The 13,019-nt window shown below is 38.3% G+C and overlaps 1 protein-coding gene across 2 annotated transcripts in view; it reads left to right on the forward strand.

The window, feature by feature from the left end:
* Nucleotides 1–13,019, forward strand: part of Mcu (mitochondrial calcium uniporter) — a 184,922-nt gene extending 171,903 nt beyond the window's left edge. Inside the window, exons 5-8 of one of the 2 annotated variants that reach the window (XM_076834405.1) lie at nt 876–1,036; nt 2,722–2,925; nt 9,666–9,782; nt 11,125–13,019. In XM_076834405.1, the coding sequence (XP_076690520.1) occupies nt 876–1,036; nt 2,722–2,925; nt 9,666–9,782; nt 11,125–11,202 (560 nt within the window). In that variant the 3' untranslated portion in view covers nt 11,203–13,019. The remainder of the gene's footprint in view (nt 1–875; nt 1,037–2,721; nt 2,926–9,665; nt 9,783–11,124) is intronic. The other variant, XM_076834406.1, reaches the window with a different exon arrangement.

Below are 13,019 nucleotides of genomic sequence, written 5' to 3' on the forward strand. Positions count from 1 at the left end.
GCCTTATCTAATGAATTTTATTATTTGTGGTGCTGGGGATCAACCCAGGGCCTCACACTAGCACTCTACCACTGAGCTACATCTGCTATCCTGAAGATTATTATTATTGGCATTATTTTTCTTAATATTGTCCTTAACTGTAGCCACATTTGTAGTATCTAGGCTTCTAAGAATAATGGTGAGGGGAAGGGAGGGGACATGGGATTAGAAATGATGGTGGAATGTGATGGTCATTATTATCCAAAGTACATGTATGAAGACACGAATCGGTGTCAATATACTTTGTATACAACCCGAGATATGAAAAATTGTGCTCTAGGAATTTAATTGTATAATAAGTATGTCTATATGTATAATAAGAATTGTAATGCATTCCACTGTTGTAAATTTTTTAAAAAAAAGAATAATGGTAAATAACTCTTTCAAAACATTTGAGTTACCTAAATATGAATTTACTTTCTAGATTTGGGACAATTCATTGTTTAAAAATAACTGTTACTTTCCTTCAGTTTAACACTGAAGGTAGGACATCTATAATGGATGAATCTTCCATGTAATCTTGTCATGTTTTTAATTTTTTTAGTTGTAGTTGGACACATACCTTTATTTGATTTATTTACTTCTATGTGGTGCTGAGAATCCAACTCAGTGCCTCACACATGCTAGGCAGGCGCTCTACCACTGAGCCCCAACCCCAGCCCTCTTGTCATTTCTAAGGCTTACATTTTTTTTTTTTTTTGAGAGAGAGAGAATTTTAATATTTATTTTTTAGTTTTCGGCGGAAACAACATCTTTTTTTGTATGTGGTGCTGAGGATGGAACCCGGGCCACCTAAGGCGCACATTTTTAAAGGAACCTTAACCCCTTTCTTTCAGACCTCTTAAGCCATGAAAACGCAGCGACGCTGAATGACGTGAAGACGCTGGTCCAGCAGCTCTACACCACACTGTGCATTGAGCAGCACCAGCTAAACAAGGAGAGGGAGCTTATCGAGAGATTAGAAAACCTCAAAGAGCAGCTGGCTCCCCTGGAAAAGGTGACCATCGAAATATCAGGCTTTTCACCTACAAATACGCACATGTGTTTGTTTTTTCTTCTGAGTTTCCTGTAATTGAGTCATTATCTGTCAAATTAGCCCATTAGTTTATAAGGCTGAACCTTAAAAGTTCATATCAAATCTAAGAAAGGAATGGGAATAGTTTGGAACCTCGATAATGGACTTAGAGCTCTGAGGTCTCAGTGCACTGCCTTTAATCAGATTTACCATCTTTGAAACAAAGATTGCAATAATTTCTTAGTATAGTGGATAATGATTTTAGCCAAATTATGAATGAATATTGTGAGGAATATTGTACAGCTCTTAAAATGATTATGTAAATCTAATTTGCTACAGAAAATATTAATGATAAACATGAATGATATGCTATGGAAAGTAAATTCTAAATTAATGTTTATACTAATGTTTTACACTCTGATCTAATTTTTAAATGTGTTATGCATATAGCTATACACAGTGTATATATCCATATTCACAATCAGAAGGAATGCTAATAGAGTAGTAGGATTATGACTGATTTTTCTTAATACTTTTTAGAATGTTTTACAAGGAACACATTACCCTTAATTTTTTATGATGATGTAAGTACAGTCATGGTTTATTTAATGATGGGAATAAATGTATCTCTAGGTGATTTCATTGTGAGACCTTGTTAGAGTGTCCTTACACAGACTTGGATGGTCTAGTCACTCACTCAACATGCAGAATGAGCATGAGATGTGTGAGGCTGCTGCTGATGTAACTGTAGAATCCTTTGTAAGTGGGAGGAATGGCTCTAAAATAATGATTATAAAAAATATAATCTAGTAAATACATAAACCTACTAGTAACAGTGAATTATTATCATCAGGTGTACACGATACATGATTGTATTGCTGTACTTTGTACAACTAACAGGGCAGTAGGCTTGTTTACACCAGCATCACACACACACCTAAGTAACGCACTGTGCTGTGGCGTCACAGCAGTGATGCTGTCACTAGAGGATGGGAATTGTTCAGCTCCATTATTTCCTTGTGGGACCACCATCATGCATGTGGTCCATCCTGAAATGTTGTATGGCCTGTGACTATTTTCATTGATAAGGAAAAGAATAAATGCTTATAAAATTGTGCTTTTTCTGATTTCTTACAAATGTTTAGCATATGCCATGAATTGTACTAATTACTGGCATTCCCTTATTTAATCCTCAGAATGACTCTCTAATAAAGTTAGTGATGTTTTGCAGATCAGTGCCCTGAACCCACCCACTTGAATCCAGACTCCATGTTCTGATGTATCCTACTTTTCTGCCCCTAGTATTGCACTTGAGTTAAAACCGATAAGAGGTTAAATCTTACACACAAGAGTGAGAGACCATTTGATATGTTTTCATTTTACTGTTTCAAAGAAGATAATCCTGTAGCTGAATGAAGAGCTGTTGAAGCTCACCCCTATATTTTCACTTATTTCTAGGATGAAATTTAAATAAAATACAAAATCTTAGTTGTCCCTGTAAGATATTTTATTCAGTGAAAACTATAGTTGCGATTTTACTAGAATTGAGTCTAACTCTAACTTGTGTCTTGATTATAAGCCTTTTTTCTTTAGCAGGCATAGAATATAAAAGACTTTTAAATTGGTTCCATGTCAGATGACTTACAACTGAGCATGTTTACCAACAGGTACGAATCGAAATTAGCAGAAAAGCTGAGAAGAGGACCACTTTGGTGCTATGGGGTGGCCTTGCCTACATGGCCACACAGTTTGGCATTTTGGCCCGGCTCACTTGGTGGGAATATTCCTGGGACATCATGGAGCCAGTCACCTACTTTATCACTTATGGAAGTGCCATGGCAATGTATGCATATTTTGTAATGACACGCCAGGTAAGACTCCTCTTCAAATAACTTTCTTATGAAACAGTAATAAAGTCTTGATTGTGTCAGTAGCTCTCTTTTCTCTCACATTTTTTTCCATGACTAATTCTCTTTAAATACTTTTTTATCATGTATGCACACACACATGTGCAGGTGTGTCGCTTATGTATCAGGCACTACTGTTGTCGGTGTTAAAGCTAGAGAGGTAGGCATGTGGCATGGCCGTAGCCCCTCATGCAGCTCACAGGTCATTAAGATAGCTGTATATACCACTGCATTCAGAAAAATAGGCTCTAATAAGCATGGAATAGGGGAGCAAAGGAGAAGAGTGGCCAGTGTGGATAACTTGTTCACTGTGTTGGGCTTGATTTTTTTTACTGTGTCCTATAATTAATTGAACAGTTGGATGTCACACATTTTTATTGAACCCTCGGAATGGAGAACTGATGATGAATAATCAAATACTTGAACTAAACCCTGAACTACTTCTATGTATATTAAAGGATAAATGTTTTCTTGTTCTTTTTACTTCATGGTATGGAGGTGAAAATTAGATACTTAATCACTGCACCCTCTTATTGTGCTCTTCATCAGCCAAGGCTCGTTTATTGAATATAGGAATCTAATCCAACCAATTTTCATTGTCAGTGTTAGTTTAAGTATCTTAGAAAATTCATAGTGTCACTTTGGAAAATATGAGAGAGAAATCATCTTTTTTTATTTTATTTTTTGTGCCTGAGGCTGGAACTCAGGGCCTCCCATGTGCTTTGCCACTGATCTATATCCCCAGCTCCTGTTGACTCTTATAACGGTATCTGTGATGCCATCACAAATCCAACCTGGCCTTCCCTTGAATGACAAGCATTTAAGATAACTCAGGCACATGAGCAGTGTCTTCCTTTCCTTATGTGCCCGGAGAAAGCTGAGGGGTGCTTCTCACATTTTCCAAAGCTGCTAGTGAACATTGGCATTTGGTTTTGTGGTTAGATCAGTGGTCATGGGCCTATTTATGTGGCGGAAAATGAAAGCATGAGAATGTTATTTAACCTTTCTGGGCCTCCCAACTTGTCTAGTGAAGACAAAAGAAAGTAAACTGTCCATATGCCTCTAATGTTGGCCCAGAGCCTGACCCATCTAGTCCCTTCTCTGGTTCATATTGTCACTGGATGAGCAAATGAACAGCTGCATCATTCCTACCTAATCACATTCTAGACAGGCTCCTGTCTGTCTCCACTCTCTCCTCTTCAGTCTGGGGATTCATGGCTGGTTGCTGTCTGTCCGTTTCAATGACTCTAAATTCCTCTGTGTCTGTTCTGTATGTTCTAAACAACCAAATCATGGTCTCTGTTCCCCCAAGATGTCCTGAGTTACCTGCAGCTTCATTTCCACTTCACACCATTCTTTCAACTAGAAAGTTCCCCCTGTTGATTCCTTCCTGCCGTATTCCAGGGTTTACTTAAATGCTTATCTTTCGTGGACTTTTGACTCTTCTCTCCAGTTGACTTCCGTCGGTCCTTCTGAATCCCTGTGTAACACCATGCCTCCCATTTCACCCATCTCCTGCCATCTTGTGCAACATCTTTTCCCTCATACTGGATTATGCTATCTTTTGAGGCTGGGCATTTGGTTGTATTCAGTTTTTATTTCCTCACCACATAACATGGTACCTTACACCTAGAATACTCTGAGTGAATTGAACATATAAAATAAATGACAGCCATGCTTTCAGCCACAAACTAGAGCTTTTCCAATTATCCCTTGAATGTAGAGAGCACCTTTGATATATCTCTTGCTAATCAAGAACAAAATGGTATTTCCTTGTAGCCTTTGCATTTCCTTGATTACTGAGAAAAGATTAAGCATTCTTCATACTTCTGTGAAAGACTCATGCCTTTTGCTTGGTCTTACTGTGAACTACCTTTTCTTGAGGTTAATTATGTGTCAGGCATTTTATATCAGTACATAAATATGTACATAAACATATTTTGTCTCAACTTTATAAGTTTGTACCCCCATTTTAAAGATGAGGAATTGAGACTCAGTGAAGATAAATAATCTTTCCAAATACTATGTGAAGTTGAACATAAAATAAATGACAGCCATAGGACCGGGAACTGAACTCAGATGTGTCTTGCCCCACAGGCTGTTCTTTCCACTCAATTATCATGCTACCTTCTGTTAACTTTATTTATGAGTGGTTACCTCTGAAAACCATAATTAATCTGAATCTAGAATACAAATAGAAACATGTTGGAGAAATAATTACTGCTGATTAAAAGCTGTTTTGTAAATGTTTTCTTGAACTAAAGATTAATGCAAGGTATTGGACTTGAACACGAAGCCAGCACTTTTTTTCTTCTCATTATCATGTGGTAGGTTCTTTATTCAATACCTTATCTTTCCTATTAGTTAAATGTTCCACTTCTGATCCCCAAAACATTGTTGCTGCTCCCAAGTGACAAGTTGCAAAATAGCAGTAGTAAACAAGTTAGCCACTTACTCAGTTATGAACCAGGAATCACTGACCAAATAAAATGTAAACATTTCTTTCTTATGTTAGATATTCTTTTACCTAACTGCTATTGTAATTAACACCATGAAGCACAGGGCCCGTTCAGTAACATTTAAACTTCTATATACTGTTACACTGACATGCTTCATTTGTTAGCAGCCTAAATATATCCCAATAATATTAAGCTACAAAAAATATATGATGGCAAGTTCCTTGAAATAATGAAATGCAGTGGAATATGGAGCACCTGAGTACCAGGTAGAAAAGGAGACTGACAATAAGAATCGACAATCAGCATGCAGGCTGCCCACCCGTCCCACATACCAGCCTGGTCATTTGCAACAGAGGGGATGTTGCCTCGAGGGGGTGAATATTGGTTCTTGAGGAGTAATAACATCTCAGTGTTACAGTACATAATAAGTTATACACTATAACTTTAGTGTTAAATATTCTTTGGGGAATGGAACAATCAGGAAAAAATGTCTAGAAAAAGAGTCCGGGGGGTGGGCAGTAATGAAAGACAAGGTTAAGAAACAATAGGCTGCCATTTTATATCCTTCTTTTCAGTTTCTTGGACCATCATTTGTATTCTGCTCCAGTAAATCACCTCCATGGCCATCCAGAACCTTCTTTCCTGGACTGTATCACTTATGATATAACCAACATATAACTTTCTGATGACAATTTCTTTTCTTTATGGCCCTTTTATTCCCTCCCTCACTCCTTTGACCTCATCCAGACTTTCAGGCTACTTACATCTTTATCTCAACTTTTTACCACAACATACTCCTGTATTGCTTCCCTTTCTTCTTTAGACCTATTGCCAGTCTCTTTGTACCCTAGAATCCCTGTCCTTTGCCTTCCTGCTGTAAGTACTCCACAGACTCCTAACTTGGGGTGCATCAGGCCCTTTATCCTGTACTCAAGCTACTAAATATTGCTAGAGAAAAATTATATCATAGTGTAGAATGGGCCACTGCTTGTGTTTATTTTTGTGTGTGTGTTCCCTGTTTTCAACCTCTCCCATTCTGACTCTCATAACTAAGCTGTGTCTTTTTGCACAGAATCAGATAGTGAAATTTCTAGAATAGATTCTAACATGTAGTTGCTCAGTTAATGCCTGATGCCCAAAAGAGAGAGCATAGAATATATTTGAATAAATTTAGCTTATATTTTTATTTACATCCTAAACAAAGAGAGGTAAACAACCTAGTAATAGCAATTTAGGTGACAGTAGAGGGCTTTGCCTCAAGTGCTTAATCCAACAGTTATTCCTCAGTCAGCGTTAGTGATTCAGACCTCAATTTTATCCATTTTTAAAAGGCTTCCACGGACTGTTTTTCTACTCTTCAGTCTAAATTTATCCTCATCAATAACTAAATATTGGGCTGGGGTTGTGGCTCAGTAGTAGAGCACTTGCCTCGCATGTGCAAGACCCTGTGTTCGATCCTCAGCACCACATAAAAATAAAATAAAATAAACAAGTGAAATAAAGGTGTTGTGTCCAACTACAACTAAAAAATAAATTTAAAAAAATAACTAAATATTTGCTGCTTCATATGAGGTAACCACACAATCCCATCAGGATAAGTTATGTTAGACAAAACTAATCATGTCTGCCTGAAAATAATAGAGACTAACAAAATGACAAAAACAAGCAGCAAGGATTAGAAGAAGAGGAGTCCCAAGCAGGTGGGCGTGGTGTTCAGGTGGGCCTTTCCCTCTGGGGATTTGATTAGATTGAGGAGAGTGTTGCGGAGAGACAGGGACCCGAGTCATACTTGATAACTGTGTTGGTCAGCTTTCTTTTGCTGTAGCCAAAAATACTCAACAAGCACAACTTAGAGGAGGAAGAGTTTATTTTGACTCCCAGTTTCAGGGGTTCAGTCCATGATCAGCTGACTTTATTGCTCTGGACCTGAGATGGAGGGGAGCATCATGGCAGAAGGGCATGGAGGAGAAAGGCAGTTCAGCTGGTGGCAGCTGGGAAGTGGAGAAGAGGAGGAGCCAGGGGACAAGATATGTCCTCAGGGACTACCTCCTCCACCCATGCCCCACTGCCTACAGTTACCACCCAGTCAGTTTATTTGAATTATTAATCCATAATGGATTAATCTACTGATTAGGACACAGCTCTCACACTAATCATTTCACCTCTGAGCATTCCTGCATGAACACCGGAGTTTGGAGAGAGGGGCACCTCATATCCAGACCATAATAATAACCTTGAGGGACCAAAGCCACAGAGCCTAGTGTCCAGGGCTCTCTTAACATAGAGACTCTTTCTTTGGTTTGGAACCTCGGCAGGCCCCACTGCAGAAGGATAAGCCTGTTATAGACCCTCTTTAATTCACTTCAGTCCTATGAATTAGGTTGGGGTAGTTGCAGAATACTGGTAATCCCACAGGGCTAGTGCTCTCAGGCCCCAGGCAGAAGAAGCATAAACATCCCTGAGAGGAGATTACATTATCCTAAAGTTTAAGTTATCTTACTAATGACTTTGTAAATGCAAAGTTATACAGTAAAAAAAGCACAAGGAAATTTCTACAGAAACACTAAACATTAGAAGCAGGCACAGATGAGGGATTAGATATTGGCATTTTCAGATATAGCCTTAAAAAGAATTATACTTACTACATTTAGGGAGCTGAAAGTCAAGGTTGAGCACGTTGGCAAATAACTCAATTTTATTTTTAAAGAAACAAATGAAAATTCTAGAAATGAAATATAATAGATGGATTTAATAACAGATTAGACCTAACTAAAGACAGAAATAGAGACCTGGAGTAAGCCAGAAACTATTCATATATGTATAGGAAACTATTCAAAATGATGTATGGGAAGACAAAAAGATGTAAAATACAGAAAAGGCATAGGATATAGTGAAAAGTTCTAATGTAGATTTAATTTTATTGGAGTCTTAAGAAGAAGAGAGAGAATGAGAAAAAACATTTTAAGAGCTAATGGCTTAAAATTTTCCAAAATGCTGAAGTACATCAGTTTACAGATTTAAGAATCCAGATAAACACCAACCAACATAAAGAAAAACAAATCCACATCTGGACACATCAATAGCAAAACTTCAAATACCAAAGCCAAAGGGGAAATCTTCAAAGCAGCCAAAAGATAACAGAAAAGCTTGTTTTCAAAGGACTGCGTCGACTGCCCAGCAGCACTGAGCCCAGAGACGGCGCGCAGAGGCGGTCAGGGTGTTGGAAGCAGATGACTAGGAGAATTCTGTGCTCAGCAAAATACGTCCTTTCCGAACAGGGGTGAAATGAAAATATTTTCAGACAGAATCTGACACCATCAGATCTGCACTAAAAGAAACACTAAAGGGTGTTGGAAGCAAATGTTCTTCAGGCAAGAGGATCTCACAGATGAAAAGTGAGAGAAACAGGAAGGCAATAAGAATGGCAGGTCTGGGAGTGGATCGAAGGGAATTTTTTTTTTTTTTAGTTGGACACATACCTTTATTTTTTTTTAATATTTATTTTTCAGTTTTAGGTAGACACAACATCTTTGTTTGTATGTGGTGCTGAGGATCGAACCCAGGCCATACACATGCCAGGCGAGCGCGCTACCGCTTGAGCCACATCCCCAGCCCCACAATACCTTTATTTTATTTTATTTATTTTTATGTGGTGCTGACGATCGATTCCAGGGTCTCACACGTGCTAGGCAAGCGCTCTACTGCTGAGCCATAACCCCAACCCATGAATATTAAATGTATAAAACAGTTATAACTGTGGAATTTAAAGTACAGAGAGAATGAAGATATTCAACAGAGCAAAGGAGTCCAGAAGTGTTCTTAGAAGCATATTCATGCATACTAACTCAAACTGAGAAACAACCCAATAGTCTATCGATAGCAGAATAGATAATAAACAGTAATGTGCTCATATAATATAATATAGCATGGCAATGGAAATGAATAGATCATATCTACAAAAGAGGAATCTCAGCCTGGTGCAGTGGCATAAGATTGTAGTCGCAGCTACTGCGGAGGCTGAGGCAGGAAGACACTTGAGCCCAGGAGTTCAAGGTCAGCCTATGCAACGTAGCAAGAACTTGCCTCAAAACACACAAAAAAAGAGAAAATATTTAAGAAGCAATACAGAACATTTCAGTGTCTTTATATGAGTGTTTGTATTGAATCTAATCAACAGTAAATACTTAACTTTGTGAGGATAGTATGCTAAGGACAAATAATTTAATTTCTCCTTTATTTTTGTAGGAATATGTTTATCCAGAAGCCAGAGACAGACAATACTTACTATTTTTCCATAAAGGAGCCAAAAAGTCACGTTTTGACCTAGAGAAATATAATCAACTCAAGGATGCAATTGCTCAGGTAAGTTTTGAAAAAATTAAAATAAATCCCAACCCCATCTTCTATGGCCTTATTATTATCCATAACCACAGTACTCCACCTGGGTAAACTGAAAGAGTGATCCAACCAACTTCTTCCTGTATAAATTACTCCTCAGTTAATAAAAATGACTATTTTAGCAACAAGCACCTCTGTAGGTTTTACAACACAAATTGCTGAAAAGATGGTGCTGCCTGCCCTGCTAACACTTACACATGGAAAGTTAGGCTTTCCTACCTTTTAAAAAGTTTCTTTCCTTTTTTCCAGGGCTGAGGACCAATCTCAGGGCCTTGAGCGTGCTAGGCATGTGCTCTGCCCCTGAGCTGAATCCCCAACCCCAAGTGTGTTTCTTTTGAATGATTTTTCAACTAGAACTCTCTACTTTTCTCTCTTCTTTTTAATCTTTCTATAATAATTGACACAAAGATTACAATGTGTGATAGTAATGGGGCAAACATAAAATCCAGATAAGAAGAACTGTCAGGCACAGGTCAGAAATTATTAAACTAGAACTTGCTTTTTAAAAAGAATGATGTATTTTATTTTTCACCGAAGCTACCTCTTGAAACTTCTGGGTGTACCTCCTTCAATCTGATGTCTTTGATTTTGGTGAATAAATTCTCACTCCTAATCCTCGTTCCTTTTCCCTGGAATGTTTTGTGGCCTTTGCAGTTTTTCATCAGTCCTTAGAAGGCCTTCCATCCTCTTCAGTGCTTTTGTCGCACTCCTCTGGACCTCCTCTGCCCTTTTTTTTTTTTTTTTCCATCCTCTCCAGTGCCACCCCATGTTTACTAATCCAACTTGAGGATGAGGTTTAAGAATGGGGGAGGTTTTGAAAGTGCTGCAGTTGATTGCATTTCTTTGTTTTAAAATTAACTAAGTGAAAAATTTAAACTGATATTAGCGATATAGAGTCTCTGGATAAATAAAAATCTTGGAATTCACAAAAGACTACAGAAAAATGGAATGAAGATGTATTCATCAAAATCAAAGTAGCCCAAGTTAAAGTTTTGGATCCTTGCAAAGGTTTGGGGGTGGGCTTATCACTGGACAATCATCATCAAACATGTATATTTTGATGTTCCCCAGAGCATCTGAGTCCTACCCTTTTAGTAGCACTGACTTCTCTGGAGGCTTTGTGGACAGCTGAGACTGCAAAAGACAGACTTGTTTTGGATTCTTTGTTGTCTTCTGATTTTCAGAGTAATTGAGATGATGTCTTTGACTCATAGTAATGGAGGAAAGAGTCTCCTTTTCTCAGTAGGCAGTAATGTCATTGAAAGCTTCACTAGCCAGTTTTACTTACCTTTTGTTTCTATTTTAGGCAGAAATGGATCTTAAGAGACTGAGAGACCCATTGCAAGTGCATCTCCCCCTCCGACAAATTGGTGAAAAAGATTGATCTGCAAAGAGCCTGTGAATCCCGGCAGAAAGAACACCTGTTTATAACTCTTGCCTTTTTAATTAAAGCATTGCAGGTGGAAGCTAGGAGCCATGTGGGGGTAGAGGGTTTTTACCTTTAATTATAAAACAAAAAGGATCTTAGAGAAAAAAGGAATAAATTTGAGGATCAGGCATCGTGGAACATAAGCTCAAAGGGCTTAGTGAATATTGTCTTAATCAAGCATCTTAGTTTCTGAATGAAAATGATGCATTTATATAGTTGAGAGATTCACAAAGAGAAAACAATGCTGGGGGTGTTGGTTTCTTGCATCTTCTTCGAAGGGTCAGCAAAACAGTAACACACCAGCACCCCACCAAGCTCTATTTTTTTTTTTTAATTTAACATTTCTTATTTTTGACAATAGGAATAAATAAATATACCTGAAAAGCAAATCCTCATGATACGTGGGTGGCAACAGAGTCTGAGCCCATATCACTAGCATTTATTTTAAATTGAACCCAGTCTCTGCAAAGTTACTAGGAATCTCTTCCTCTAGTCTCCCCTTTCTGACCAACTACCTGTTGGTTACACTAATTTTATCCAAATGATGATTGGAACCAACTATGACTGATCATTGACACTTTGGATTTCCCTTAATACCTTCTTAAATGTCTATATATCCCAGTGCTCTGGATCAGTATCTAGAAATCATTGGCAATACTGCATGAAGTTTCTCTGTTTTGTTTTGTTTTTTACAATTAGTCTTTCAGAGGAGGAAAAATTTCCCTCCTTTAAATACCTATCCCTCTCCCTCCACAACTCAGATCAGAGGAGGGTGTTCAGCTGTATTACCAAATCAGGAAGATGTAAGGTTTACAAATTGACTAAAAATCATGGCTCTTTAGGTATTTCAGAACCAGAATAATCTCATTGCTGTTAATCTGCTTGTATGACAGTTCCGGGCCGCCCAGATGGCACTGCTGTGTCTGGGGGCTTTATTAATCTTAAAGGACACACTTCCACACTGTTTGTGAGCTCTCCCACCTCCACCACCCAGTCGTTATAAATCAAGTGTGTGGATCTCAAAGGGTGCAATTTATCTTTATACAGGAATACATTTCTATGGCTTCCTTCAGCCTACCCTCTCCACCCTATTTTTTCTTATATTCAAATGAGAGAAAGAAAAATTGATCTTATACTGTATCAAAATGTTTTCTACCGCATTTCCAGATGACATCTGCACGTGAAGAGTAAAGGAATCTGTGTGTGATATCATGTTTTTAATGACTGTGAGGGCAGGATGGCCAGGAGGATGGGGGCTCGCTACACATCTGATTGTCTTTCTTTCACATGACTCATCCCTCCTCATGTGACAAGAAGTTTCTTTTTCTTCCTCCTTTGGGATCATTGTGTATGAAAAGAAAACCTTTAAATGACAAACCCAGACTCCAGGTGCCTTGCAGAGGTCAAAGGCCAGACTGCTGCTCCCGCCACCACCCTTCACTGGCATGATGGAATGAAAGGATGCATGCCCACCCCCAGCCCGCCTCCAATTTCCTTCCCTGTCCTTCAGCCCCTCCCTCATTTATTTTTCTTGTGTGGATTATTTTTAAACCATTTATCCTGTTTGTGTCAGGGTTTTTAAGAAGAAACAGCACAGTGCAACGAGCAAATCCTTTTGGGGTGTGTGGGAGGCAAGGGAGGGAGGACTCGGAGAAAAGTCCTTTAAACAAATAGCAAAATATTGAACATGTGTAAAATCCTGTATCATTTATGAAATATGTATAAAAAGCAATGTACCTTCTGGAACAATAAATACTTATTCAATTTTTGAA

The sequence above is a fragment of the Callospermophilus lateralis genome, chromosome 15, assembly GCF_048772815.1.
Source record: "Callospermophilus lateralis isolate mCalLat2 chromosome 15, mCalLat2.hap1, whole genome shotgun sequence".
Taxonomy (NCBI): domain Eukaryota; kingdom Metazoa; phylum Chordata; class Mammalia; order Rodentia; family Sciuridae; genus Callospermophilus; species Callospermophilus lateralis.